This window comes from Aythya ferina (assembly GCF_964211825.1).
Source record: "Aythya ferina genome assembly, chromosome: 2".
NCBI classification, from domain to species: domain Eukaryota; kingdom Metazoa; phylum Chordata; class Aves; order Anseriformes; family Anatidae; genus Aythya; species Aythya ferina.
In genome coordinates this window covers 21,683,617-21,698,648 of record NC_140297.1, presented here as the reverse complement: position 1 = coordinate 21,698,648, position 15,032 = coordinate 21,683,617, and the positions used below count along the sequence as shown (strand labels likewise).

General features: G+C 41.4%; 1 protein-coding gene across 1 annotated transcript in view; it reads left to right on the top strand.

The window, feature by feature from the left end:
• Positions 1–9,069: 9,069 nt before the first annotated feature.
• Positions 9,070–15,032, top strand: part of STAM (signal transducing adaptor molecule) — a 30,430-nt gene continuing 24,467 nt past the window's right edge. The window contains exon 1 of the mRNA XM_084508293.1: positions 9,070–9,178. Coding sequence (XP_084364419.1) covers positions 9,139–9,178 — 40 coding nt within the window. The 5' untranslated portion in view covers positions 9,070–9,138. The remainder of the gene's footprint in view (positions 9,179–15,032) is intronic.

The following is a 15,032-nucleotide window of genomic DNA, read 5'->3' as shown; positions in this document are numbered from 1 at the left end:
GGAAAAGTCCTTCCTATGGCCTGAAGAGAGAGAGACCAGCTGACAGACTGAAGGATGAGATATGAACATAAAAGTTGTCCTAAACTGTAAGCCTGCAGCCTGTGCACATGAAAACAGAGCCTGGACAGAGCTTTTGTTAGCTACAGACCCAAAGCTGCATCACTGTGTTCATGTGACATGGTCCTACAGAGGTGCAGGCATTGCCATTTGGGACAAATCCCTTGAACACAGCCATACAGACAGCAGAACTCCAAAAGCAAGTCAGGACCTATCTTTGAAATCCTACTTTGTCAGTCCCAAAAGATTTCAGGAATCCGAGTCTACCTTCTTTAGCATGCGGTAAGTCATCTCACTGTTTAAACACTTAGGTGGTCTCAGTTCGTGGGCCTTTGGTTAAAGGATTAGTAGGTATGCCACACAGAAACTTTCTCTCGCACTTCTTACCAAAGCACACAAACAGATATTCAGCTTTCAGCTTCATACCACTGGCAACAGCGAATATGTAACATATGCAGCAATGCAAAACTTTGGCAAATGGCACCAGGTATGTGCTACTAAAACTATAGGAAAAACTATAGTACCAGTGTTTATATATATATATACATACACACACACACATATATATATGCACACATACACAAGCACTTTTCATGTACAAGTAGTCATAAGTATAACACCATTTGGGAATCCTGTAGTTTAAAAAAAAATAAAAAAAAAAATAGAGGATTTTACACACAGGATTAAACGACCTAATTCAAAAACTTTTGCCAATTTATCTGAAGCATAAAGAACTGCATGGTAGGCAAATACATGGTTTATCTGAGCCTAAATTTCATCTTAATGTAATGCTTATAAGTTGGTTTAAACTCCAAAGCTTTCAAAAACTTTTTCTGTATTTCTATATTCCCATTTTATTGGCTTTGAGAATGTGGAGTTGAAATGGGTATCACAAATTAACCATGTATGTGAAAAGTTCTCTCATTTGAATTTGCCTACTTGTGACTTCACTAATGTCTTTCTGATCTTAAATTTTGATACAAGTCATTGCCTGACCCAAATTAATATTATAATATTGTAATTTTTAAAATACCACTAGCACTATAGCTTGCCATTTCTCTTTCAAGATTTTTCCACAGCAGATTTGAGAGAACAAGTCATATGTGCTTTCTGAAATAGGGAATTTCAGTTTTTAAATCCTTCCTTTGATGCTTTCCATACTTGTGCACAGAAGCTTTTGAAATTTGATAAGCAACGATATATAAATATTTTCATTAAAATTCTGTATTATTTTCCTTCTTGTTATTTGTTTGCTCAAAATCATTGATTTTGGATAAACAATTTATTTTTACTATAACTAGTTCTGTCTTTAATTCATTTAGTTAATTAAGAACTTATTAGCAAGGATAAGTATCTCACTGTTTTTGCTCTAGTATTATATTTTTTATTTGTGAAAGTACAATTTCTTTTGCTACCACATTACCCATTCACCCAAATGATGAGAAATTTCTGAAGATCCGTATAATCCTTTCTGGATTTGAATTAACTAAACATTTTGTGTCATTTACAAGTTTTGCCATTCAATGTTTTGCCCATGTTTCCCAATCACTTATTATAAATATATTAAGCATGACTTATTGCAGAGTGTTCATAAACACCCCACTGATTTCTTTTTCCCATGACAAAGAATGCTTGCTCTTTGTTTTTCTCTCCCGTGTTTTGATCCATGGAGCTATTTGTTCTTTAGTCTCTAACTATTTCATGCGTTTGGTCGTTCTGTGAAAATTTTTTCAGTAGCCTTTTTCAAATGTGTTTGCTATGTTAATGTGTATATATATATATATATATATTAACCATTCTTGTGATGACGTGTTCCAGGAATTAAAATAAATTAGTTAAAACATAATTTCCTTTTCATAAGCTTTCTATTGTTCTCTTTTTAATTATATTTTCTGTCAGTGCTCCAATATATATTTTGGGTTTACTAGTGTGCAGTTTCTGAATCACTACAAGATACTTTGTTAAAATGTCAGCTATTTTCAAAGCATTAAGTACAATCTCTGTGTTTAATTAGAAATACTGTGGTTTCAAAATTGTTTCATCATCAAATTCTTTCAGAGTGCAATGTCTTCCTCTAATATTTAAACTTTGTCTAGCACCTTTTGGCCCCCAAAATCTCTGAATGATTTTTAACACAAATTTTGTCTACACACAGAAACTTAACCAATGGAACTGAATCAATTTATATATTAATTGCATTATTTAAACCAGCAGAGTTTTTAAACTCCTATAATGACTGACACACCCATCTATCTCAACTAGGCTCTTTTTCAAGTATGGTCTGAAATCAAATTTCTGAATAAATTTTAAGATAGTTGGTCTTATGTATGGTAGGTGAGCACACCATTACATTTGATATTCATTCATAACTTTCACAGGCTGTTCTCCTTTACTTGCTCTAGTTTCCAACCATAAACAGCTACACTGTTATTACAAAAATTAACATTTTTCCCAGCTTACTTCATTATTGATATTATCAATGTACATTTCTTTTATACCTTCCCTTTTTCACAAATAGATTCTCAACACCTTATAAAATTGAATGGCTTTTATTTCCAAATTATTTTCAGGAACATAAGGTGATGCTTTTATGAGAACTATTTTCTCCTGTTGTGTTCTACAACATTTTTTGTTGTTGTTGTTACAAAATTTACCTATCCAATATGGGAATATTCCTATAAAGTGAAAAGTAGCGGTACTCTGAAAATAATGTAATGACTTATCAGCTCCACTATCACAGGGGAAGGTCACCTACCATGAAATGCTGCAGAAATTACTTAGAATGAGCCCCGATCTCATCATGAGATCACCTTTTACACTTCAGAGTAGCTGAATGCCAGATGATAACTATATCCCAAGGAAGGAGAAATTGTTAAAAAGATAACAGCTTAAATTCTGTTTGTCCCCCTGCCCTCTCTTCTCTTAACGTTCCTAATATACCTTGCTAGAACAAGCTGTTGAGACAACAGACTTATGTATAGGACTTGCATATTGCTTTTGGCTTTCTGGGATTTTCTGAGTTATCAGTGAGGTGTTCAAGGGTGAGTAAACAGAATTTAGTTATGTTTAGATTTAGTTATGTTTAGATTGAACAACACAGTGTTTATGCACTTTTAGTGTGTTGAGTTCATCCAGGCACATATGTCTATGATTTTTTTTACTGCTGCAGGAATAGGATAGAAAATGCTTTCAAAAGACATAGTGTAGAATGGATTGCATGTCGTCTGGAAAGAACTAGAAGATATCTCTGTTTGGTACGTCTGAAACAGCTGGGGTTTTGTGCTGTTATCACAAGATAAATGACTCATATTAAGCCTCTGACTATATAGTTTAGCAGTCAGAGAAGAAAAATGTGTCATGAACACAGGCTGAAACTATATATGAAAATATAAAAATTTTGGTGTGAACATTTAGAAATCTGTACATGAAAACTGTTGATTCTATATATCTGAAAATAAACCGGTTTGAGATGCCATTGTGTATTGTCCTATTTAATCCTCTTCAGAAACAAAAGTATAATTCAAACTGCAGTGTTGAAGGATGCACACATGTTAGGAGATGAATATCCCCCTTATGTGAGATTGGTTTAGCACTCAGTGTGCTTTTTGTTATAACAGACTAATTGGACTCTGTAAAATAATTATTTTCCTTATGGGATATTTCGGACTGTACTGCTGTGTAACTAGCCTGACATTTTGTTGCACTGCTAGGCTTGGATAGATTGATGGATAGACCTGTCCCACAGCCTGTAGCCTGTGCAATTGGCTTCTCTGCACAGCATGCAGACTGGCTGTATCAAGAAGCTAACTCTGCTATAATGTTCTAATTATACAGAAGCACATACAAAATGCTTAAAGCTTAAAGTTATTACCATTAAATTCAATGGTACTGTTCATGTGAGTTAGAGTACATGTTTAAAATCAACTTAGTTTAAGTTCCCTTCCCTGTAGCATGTAATAGTTTTCTAAAATAAAGAAGCTTTGCTACCTTGTCAACATGTGTCACGCAGCCTTACAAAATGCACACTTAAGTAACATTAAAAAACCTTTTGATTTTCAGTATATTTCTACAGTAACTTGCTTACGTGAGTACTACAATCTCTATAGAGGACACTGCTTCCATTACTAGTTGTGTAGCACACACAGTCTTTGCTTGACATTTAGTTTTATTTCAAGGACTTGAGTTCAAAAGGGCTCTTTATCAAAGGAATAGTGTTCCAATCTAAATTCCATTAGGGTTGGTGGAAATATCTCTATCTTCTTTGTTAGAAGAGTGGTAGAGAACATAAAGATTAATTTTAACCTCATCATTGGTGGAAATCTGGTCCAAGTTATCAGCAAGGAAAAGATATTGGGTGTAGTCAGTTTGGCCACACTGAGAACAGGTGCTGGTGCCAAAAAAAGCATTAGGACAAGCGGTTCCCTGTGGCTGTGTCAGGAACCTGGCACAGAGTGATGCTCCTACCAGCACCCCAGGAAGCCCAGGCACCCAGAAGTTCCAGCAGCTCACCGATTATCTGCTTCTTACAGCTATATCACAAAGCATCACTGTAAGATTACTAAAGCAAATAGTATAAGCACATCTTTATGTTTATCTTTGATGAACTTGTTATCCAAAATCATTTAACAAAACTGCAATGTAAACATATTAAGTATTACTTAATGTGAGCTGCAAGTACTGCTTTGAGTGAGGAAAAAAATAGGAAGACAAATTCTAGTTTCTGGCACAAATACATGCAAATATTAACTAGAAATTTGCACAGTGATTTCTAACATGGTCAGGGCAAATGGGATTGTTCTATTAAGTTTATTATTTGATTACTTGCCTAGTACTAATGTTTGAAGAAACTCCAGGTATATGCATTTCCGTTTGCATACTTCAAAATCTTGAGGCCAAAAAGGACAATTAAACAATTGTGGCCTGACTTGTTGTCTAACACAGGACACCAGACTTACAGTTTTGATATGTTTCATGAATACTCTTTATATAAGGCAATGTGTAAGAATACCATAAGCAAGCCATGCAATTTGGGAACTTGCAAAATATTAGGGTGCACAATAAACTTATGGATGGGAACTGAATCATTGCAGTCCAGTGTTTGGAATGCCTACATGTGGCTTGTGACCAGGATAAATTTTGTCTTAGTCATATCATTGCATTGTTATGCATTACAGCATCTTGTGTGCCATCCAAAACATCTTGTACTTGTCCTGTCAAAAACAAAAGCTGTGATTAAATGGACTCCTGGCACTTTCTCCATCCTGAACTTTCCTCTCTTCCTTTGATTTTCTTTTCTGCCCAGCTTCCAGTTCAGAAAGCAATGTACGCAATAGACTGCAGTGAAAATGCAGTTAAAACCAAGGTCAGTGAGACTGATCCCAGAGACAACCACTGGTCTTCATATCTGTCTCCTTGTTAACAGTGTACTGAACTGACATTTTCCTGGAGTTATACACCTTATCTTGACAGTGCAGCAGCGAGCAAAGTAATACGTGCTAAAATAAATGGGGATGCCAAGTAAAATTCTCCTCCAGTGAACAGGAACTGCAGTGAACCTTCCCTCCCATGGACACAATGTTTTTGTTTTCCTCTAAAAAATACACTTCTTGTGCAACTGTGTATCAACTGAGGGACTGCTAAAAGTATCAGAAATTTCCTAGCAGGTAAGTTACTGTTTCCAAGTATCCTTTCCAAGCAAAAGACTATAGGGAAATGATTCACTGTGTATCGTCAGAATCTGGCACTGAGCTTGGTACAGAAAAAAACCTTATTGATGTTTTAAAAATAAGCAATATTTTATATAACCAACCAACAACAACAGGAAACAAAACACACAGCTACTTAGACATCAACATTCTACATGGTTTAACATGTAACAATAAAGAGTTATGTCTGCACTTGTACCTGTGTGTAGTTTTCTTCATCAGGATTAGATGAATACAGAGTGGTCAAGCAGTAAAACATGATTGGATTTGGTAAGTTTCTTAGTGGGCAGGTGTTCATCTTCAAAAAATAGTCTGTTAGCGCATGCTGTCAGTTTTGTTATAGAATGCGAAGAAACTTGCCTACACTGGCTGCTTCAGATTTTACAATGTTGTCAGTGACAACAAGTAGCAGGTTTTAACACTTTACTTTTCTTAAATTACAAAATTAATGTGTTTACAGTGGTCTTTTATAGAATCACTCTCTGTGTTAGCTAGTGGATAAATAACTACGGTGCATTTCCTAAGTACATTCTATAGTAAGTTCAGAAAATATTTAAGTGGCATTACTTTGCAGCTTTTTTTTATTTTAAATAGAAAATGTAACTCTAGTGAACGTCCTACATATCATAACATTTTTCTATAGCAACATCTTTGCATTTACTCATCAGTTCTTACGCAGTGTTTTCTAATACTGCTGGTACTCTCACTGTTTAGATATAGATAGTGGTATGACTTGAATATATATCAGGGCAAGTTATTTGATAGTGACTCATAACTAAATTTAGAAGTATTTTACATCTTTAAAACTCAGGAAGTGAGTTGCAGTGGCAATTAACTGAATGCAAACCTTGATCACACAGCAGTACATGAACAACCGTGCGATATATAAAAGTTGAAATGTGCCCAAACAGCAGATGCCTGTACCAATGTCTGGAGATTGTTCTATTTGGACAAAAGTAGCATATATTTAAAAAGAAAAAAAAAAAAAAAAGAACTTGCTATAAGGCTGTCAGAAGACAAGTTCTGCATCAGAGAAGTGTTGGGCAGATAGGCTCCTCTATGAAATTAATAGTCAGACCTTTGCAGAAGGCATCTTTGGAAGGAGGTCTGAAATAGAAATAGATGAATAATCCCCTGGACGTGCCTGTTTTTCTTGATCCAGTTTGGTGAAGCTGGTGTACAGTCCCCAGCAACTCCTTCCCAGCTCTTCCCTTGCACGGGATCTAATTACAAGGTGAGGAAGATGAGTGACATGATCCAACAGGGAACTTTTCTGCAGTGAGGTAGTTTTCAGTTGGATCAGCTGATTGTGCAGCCACAAATGAATTGGATCAAATTCCATATCTAAAGCAAGAAATGTGATGGCAGCACATAGCTGTGGACATGGGGAGTGCAGTGTTGCTGCAGTCTGTATCAGCTGTAGTTACCCTGAAATTAGATGCAATTTGACACTGTACCCTTGGACAAGATTCCTTACTTTTAGATAGCTAGCTTGGGCAGCACGAATCCCATTTCAAATACAGTAGGAAATAATACACACATTTTGAACTACATAAAATAAGGGAAGCTTAACACACCCTTTTAATAGCATGTTCCTTACACTACTCACACATAAAGTGGTAAAGCTGGTTTCCATAACCATCTCTGTCTGAGAGGGCAAAACCCACGCTTCATGGGAGAGTGCTCTAACCATCGTCCAGTGTTGTGCAATAGGAGTGCTAGAGCCATGGGATGGGGAGAAGAGGGAGATTCAGTGTAGCATTGAGCATTCAGAGGAGTCTTGTACTTTACACTGTGTCCAACAGAAAAAAATAATAATTACAGAAACAAAATACTAGCCATGGTTATAAAGCCTTAAGATGCTCCCTGAGTATGGGCTACCTTTTTCATAATGTTGAATGGGATGTTGCCTGGGAAGTAACGCTGGGCTGGAATCCATTCAGGCTGAAGAGGGTCTAAAAGCCAAATTCCCCACATCTTGTGTTTGCTCTTACTAAAGAAAAGAAAAAAAAGGTATAAAGGCTCTGCCTACTTTAAAAGGATTCTTACAATTCATTTTGAAACCCATCAGAAGGAAGGGATGAAAAAGGAGGGGATAAAGCAGGCTCCGAGAACATCTGCCATATGTCTTTTGTGAACATAGTGGGGGATGATGAATAGCGAGGAGGTAAAGCGTCCTCTGGGAATACCTAGCAGATGTCATTAAATTGAGGCAGAATCTAAAAAGAGAATACTAGATTCCTTAAAAGGAGTCTGTCCTGAGCAGTAGATCAATGCTGACCTGCATCAGGCTTTGTGGATAGCGAAAGGAACTGAACTTGAGGTCCTGGAAAAATGAAAACAAGTAGCGCCTGATGAATGTAAAACCCTATGGGAAAAGGCTTGGTGTGGATTTTTCATCTAATGTGGCAAAAGCCTGCCTAATGCATGCAATTACATTCATTATTGAGCATAGTTAGGGCTATTGATTTCGTCTAGTGTTTCTGCACTGCGAACATTAGCCGTACCTTTGCCATTTTTTGTCACGTGACAATATTAGAATCATCGAATGGTTTGGGTTGGAAGGGAAATTAAAGATCACCCAGTCCCAACCCCCTGCCATGGGCAGGGACACCTCCCACCAGACCAGGTTGCCCAAAGCCCCATCCAGCCTGGCCTTGAACACCTCCAGGGATGGGGCATCCACAGCTTCTCTGGGCAGCCTGTGCCAGGGCCTCACCACCCCCTGAGTGAAGAATTTCCTCATAACATCGAGTCTAAATCTAACCCCTTTTAGTTTAAGATTATTCCTCCTTTTCCTATCATTATCTACCCGAGTAAAGAGTCCTTCTTCATTCTTTTTATAAGACCCCATTAAGCACTGGAAGGCCGCTATAAGGTCTCCCAGAGCCTTCTTTTCTCCAGCACCCCCACCTCCCTCAGCCTGTCTTTAGGGAGAGCTGCTCCAGCCCACCTCAGCGCCCCCCACACCCTCTCCATCACTTTCTGATGCCTCCAGCTCGGCCATCAGCCCTTTTCTTTTTCGACCTCAGCCTGCTCCCCAGTCACCCCCGAGCCCTTAAACCACCGCCAGCCCGGGACAACGAGCTCCCTGCGAGCCCCCTGGGGCCACCCCTTGGCGTGTGACGGGGCCCCGGGGCCGGGCCGGGCTCGGCGGGGCGGGGCGGGGGGAGCCCGCGGCCGGGTGGTGGCGGTGGCGGCGGGGCCGGCCCCGCTTTCCCGGCGTGCTGAGCGGGGAGGGAGCGGGGCCGGGCCTGCGGGGAGGAGGCGGCGGCGGCCGGGGCGACCCCGGGCGGGACGAGGAGGAGGAGGAGGAGGAGGAGGAGGAGGAGGAGGAAGGAGCCGCGGGCCCGTGGCTCGGTCGCCGCGCCCCGCCATGCCGCTCTTCGCCACCAACCCCTTCGACCAGGATGTGGGTGAGTGGCGGCCCCGGGAGCCCCCTCCCCGCCGGGGCTCTCCCCTCCTGCTTCCTCTCCGCCTCCCCGGCCCTCCCGCTGCGGCCTGGCCCCGGTGGCTGCGGGCCCTGCCCGGCCTCGGGAGGCTCCGGGGGGGGGGGGGGGTGCGGGGCCGAGGCTGGAGCTCGCCCTGCCCCGGGTTGGGCTCCGCTGCCTGAACGCGAAGCCCCCTCTGGGTGGGTGCAGCCTGGGCTGTGGGCAGGTCTCAGCCCCACCTGGCTGGTTTCAGGGCCAGGCTGCACGGTTTGGGGGGGGTGGTGGGGGGGTGAAATCCCGCTGCCTGCTCGTGTGGCCCAACCCGAGGCAAAACAACACACGTAGGCAGCCCGAAAATTGGCACGGCTGGTTGTGTAAGAAGGCTCCGCTCGTACCTGCTGCTGCCATCGGTGTAATTCCGAGTGATACAGCAGGATACGGGCTGACTTCTTCTCCTATTTGGACCAGCACCCAGCTCCCCTGTTACCTCCCCACAGCAGAGTGACACGGCCGATGTTTCTGGGAACACCTCTCTTCATTAACCTTACATTTGCTGCCCCTCTCAGCTACAAATGCACCGTTTGTTTCTGACGGTTTACCCAACTGCAGAAGCCAGGGCTCCGATTCGGTTACTCCAGGCCTTCAAAAAAAAAAAAAAAAAAACCAACTCAAAACTGCTTGGAAAGTAGGTATTTTTCTCTGGGGGAAGGGTTAGCGCATAAACAAGCGAGTGTTACCCAGACTCGGTGTGTGTGTTATCAGGATTCGTTAATCTGTTGCATCTTAATGAGGCGTAGCTCCGTTTCTTCCCATGTTGAATAATTAAGTGTGCCACGGTCTTTTCTGGTGAAGGCTGCCCTTTAATTTGTAATTTTCTTGATGGCAAAGCCAACAATTCTATGTTCTGAAGAGCAGTAAATATCTTTTCCTCATTGTTTCACTGTCCTGTAGCATAATTTGGCAGCTGAAAACAAAGAAGACATTGCACTGCTTGCCAATTTTCTGTGGACTGTTAGAGGACTGAAACATCGGTGATATCTGTGAGAATTATTTGAACTAATAAGATTAAAAACTGATAGCCGAGGTTCTGGAAAGTGCTCATTTTCTTAATTCTTAAGGCAGCTGTCTAGCAGTTGTGAAGATCAGGCTGCTTGAGGGAGTTTATAGAGAGCTGAGGCTGACAGATATGTTTGTCAGCACTGTAGGTTTAACAATGTGGAGTAGTAGTGCCCAACTGGTACTTCAGTGGGCTATTTGCTATTTTTGAGGACAGGGGATGCCGCCAACACCTTACCTGCTGTGACAGCCTAGTACAGACTCCAGTAGATATTTTTCAAAAGCTTTATTCTGTGTATCGTATGAACACTAGTAAATAACTGCTTACTTCCAAATTGTTCTTGGAAAAGCAGGTAGAAGGCTATGGGCTGCTTTTCCCCAGGCAATAAATCCAGCTTCTTTGTGTGGGCCCCCTTTCATAGTGCCCTGAGGGAGAGCAAAGAAGCAGCAGACAGTGGAGTTGGTGGCAGAGCTACTTGCTGCCTTTATCCATCGCTTAACTGGATTTGTGCCATGGAGGCAGCAATGGTGAAGTCTCCAGGAAAGTGTCCCCAGGCCCTTCTTCCCCGAGGCCTCTTGGGAATGCGCTATTATCTGGATGAACTTCTTGGCAGGCTTCGTAAGATAACGTCAGCTGGAGAGTAAGCTCTCGTGTTCTCGGGAAACTTCCCAAAGTTGTCAAGCAGTAGTGTTACTTTACAGTTCTTTTCTCAGAAGGAAAGTTGAGTGCTCTGCTTTTGCTCCTGCTCAGCAAGAACGTTTTATTTTGAAAATCAGATTCCCGAAGTAGGAAAGCAGTCAAAAGCTGGTCTTAGTTTCATACAAAGCTGGGCATCGGTCTAGTTGATAGTGTTGCTGGGGTAGCTGTGAATTCTTGCCTCCTGGACAGCTAATTAGTGCTGTGTAATGGTTGGAAATGACTTCGGAATCATTTTGGATGATGGATTGCAGTGAACGCATCTGGGACTAACTTGTTTACCATTATTTTGAGGAGCATAAGCGTCTCTAAGCTCAGGAGGAGAAATTTCTCAGTTTTTCTCTCTGGTCATCAGCATCTGCCTAATCCAGTTAGCGCGCTCATGCTGTGCAGCTTGGTCATCTGGAATAGTGTACCACTTGGAGTCAGCTTTGTACACAGATTTTGAGGGGTGTACTTCTTTAGTCAAAACAATGTTAATGACTACTGTTAAACATTTTAAAATATTAGTTTAAGCTGCCTCTAGATTTCAGGAGATAGGTCATTGTCATCCTCAAGGAGTCCCAATACTTCTGTTTTCTCAATCCTCTTTTTACCATATTTAGGAATATTTCAACATGAAGGGATGCTAATCAATGGTGACATAAGTTGGTGTGGGTTTTCACAATCAGCTGTGGAAAACTTTGACAGTGTGTCCATGTAAGGAACATAATGCTGAAATACGAAATAAGAAAATCCTTCAAGATACTGAACTGTTGAGGATATAGTTAAGAGTTGAGATATAGTTAATCCTCCAAATGAGGGTTTTGAATTGATGATGTACTTGTAGTTTAACATGAAGTCCATTTCTGCCATGTTTCATAACCTCAGTCATAACATCTTTTGCAGAGAATTGTTCCTGAGAAGTGTGGGTTTATCTGTAAGTTTGCAGGCAAGGTAACGATGTAACGTGCTTGATGAACCAAAAGACTGTCTGCTAGTCTGTCATGCCAGGCTCATTGGTAAGGTAGCAGTGGTTAGGCTAGGTGTGATGAAGAACTCACTGCTGAAGCAGTTCTCAAGTGTTATTTAGATGCTGTCTTGAGAATACAGTCGGTAACGCTGGACTTAATGCTGTGCATATTTAACTCTAACTTGTCATTAAGCATTGTAAACTTAATCTATGTTGTAAGCAGAGAATTGGAAGAGTTTTTTACTCTGTGGCATAAACTTACTATTTCAATATATTTCTGAAATTTTATAGGCTATAATAAATACAAATTCTGGTATGAGTTGTTAAAAATCACCCAATTTAAAGGGGAGATGTTTACTTTTAATTTTGAAAGGAATTAAAATAAAAACTTTTTGAAGTTGATCCGTCATTCAGCAATGTCCAGAATGCCAAATGATGCAACTCTTCTGAATGATTTTTCTCCCTTACCCACAGCAAGGAATGGAGGCATGTCCTGCATTTGCTTTGCATGTCATTCTTGTTCGCCTTGTAGCTGGTGTACTGGTTTGAGGCATCACAGGAGTGGGAACAAAGGAAGGATTCAGGCTTAATATTTACACCAATAGAAAATTAAGCAGGTAGTTTAGTAATGTACTGTCAAACTGATGTCATTGTTTTTCCTACATTTTCATCAACTATGGTATTTATTGACCATTTTACTATTACAACTCTTAGAAATGTAATAATATGCATGGATTACGTATGACTGTACTCAGTCATATGTAGGTACAGTAAGTAAGTTAAATTACCACTGTATACAGTTTGATACATTAGGGTGTAAGAAATGCTTTGACCTCAAGTCGCATTGTGCAATTTCTCATAATAAAATACTGTTGTTTAATCTGGATAGTCTTTAGATTTATCCCATTTCGTAGTCTTCAAAACCACCCAACTGTGCCTTTCTGTAAGCTGGGCTTTTCTGTTTGCCAAAAGGAGGGCAAATTGTTGCCGAGGAGACTCTTGACCCTGAAGAATTCTGGAGAATGCAGAGTGAGGCAACTTACCTCTGGCTGCAAGGAAGGATGACTTTCCAAGGAGTGGTTCAGATTGTCAGGAGACTGGCACTTGTTCTGCTCAAGTTGGCCTACTGCTTTTCTCAGCATTGTTTTAGGGAGAAGGATATTAACTGTGAGCTGAGCAGAAAACGTGTGGGAAAGGAGGTGTAGCCAGCCCCTCTCCAGTTATTTATAAATGTTTCTAAAGAACAAGGATTTCTCACTTTGGTGTACATTCTCAATGAAAAATGGCAATGCTGACAGGCTCCAGATGAGTGAAATAAATATTTCTTCTGTAGAATAGCCAAAATTTTTTTTTTTTTAGTGTCACACTTTTTGCAAATGAATCACCAGACTCTGAGTTGAGCTAAGCAAATTTGAAGCCAACAACTCACATTCCCTAGGCAAAGGAGTTGTAGCTGTACTTTACTGGCAATTCTTTTTATTTCCTCCCAGGAAAGAGCTGTCACTTTAAGTGCTTCCCTTCATTTCAGCTGTGGCAACATACATTATAACATCAACATGCAAATAATCAAAGTAGTATGTAAAATCTGTTCCTCTAGCTGATAAAAATAACACTATGTATTTGCTGTGGATAGTAATGTCTCATGCTGATCTTTCTGAAATGCCACTTCTACTATGGCTTGATTTGTGGGGCTCTGCAAATAGTTCCTGGCACCATTTGTTTGTGTTACTTCCCTGTGATGCACCCTGGTTGTGGAGTCGTCGCCATCGTTACCATCTCTCTCTGATGTGCTCACCTTCCTGCTCTGTTGTGGTAGTTCTGGGTGAAAGGTTGTTTAAATTCTGTGGATTTGTTATGGTTTGCATAAAATCTCTATTTTTGCCCAGCTTGTCTTACTTTGTTTTCAGCGTTCTTACCAGATCTTTAATCCTTCTGTCTTCGTTCTGTGCAGCTCGCTGAGCTGAGTGGTGTTTGTGTTGATGAGGCTGCCTCAGACATGGTGAGATTATACAATCATAAAATCATTCAGGTTGGAAAAGACCTCCAGGATTGTCAAGTCCAGCCTAGCACTGCCAAGACTGCCACTAAACCATGTCCCTAAGGACCACACCTACGTCTTCTGAATAATTCCAGGGATGGTGACTCAACAACCTCACGGGGCAGCCTGCTCCAATGCCTCATCAACTTCTCAGTGAAGAAATGTTTCCTCATATCCAGCCTAAACCTCACATGGCACAACATGGCATTTCCTTTTGATAGTTGTCTGGGAGAAGAGACTGACCCCTGCTCTGTTACAACCTCATTTGCGGCAGGTGTAGAGAGCCGTAAGATCTCCCCTGAGCCTCCTTTTTTCCAGGCTAAATAACCCCAGTTCCCTCAACCACTCCTCACAGAACTTGTGTTCCAGACCCCTCACCAGCTTTGTAGCCCTTCTCTGGACACATTTGAGCACCTCCATGTCCTCCTTGTAGCGAGGGGCCCAAAGCTGAACACAGCACTCGAGGTGCAGCCTCACCAGAGCAGAGCACAGGGGGACGATCACCTCCCTGCTCCTGCTGGCTGCACTATTCCTGGTACAAGCCAGGATGCTGGACACACTGCTGGCTCATATTCAGCTGGCTGTTGACCAGTACCTTCAGATCCTTTTCTGTCAAAAGCCTTGCTGTAGTGTAGGTAGGGAACATCCACCGCCTTTCCCTCATCTACTAAGCGTGCCACCTTGTCATAGAAGGACAGGTTCCTTGTCCAGTTTGTCAAGCAGGACCTGCCTTTCGTAAACCCGTGCTGACTGGGCCTGATCACCTGGTTGTCCCGCAAGTGCTGCGTGATGGCACTCAGGATAATCTGCTCCACAAGCTTCCCCAGCACTGAGGTCAGCCTAACAGGCCCGTAGTTCCCTGGGTCCTCCTTCCAGCCCTTCTTGTATATGGCTGTCACGTTTGCTAGCTACCAGTTGACGGGGACCTCCCTGATAGCCTGGACTGCTGATAAATTGCAGATGAAATATTCATCAGCAGCTGGGAGAACTCTCACAATCACTAGCCTGTGTTCTCGTTTATGAGCAAAAGTCCCACCCAGGTTGGGTGGTCTCTAACAGACTCCCACAATGACATCTGGTCTCCTCCCTGATTCCT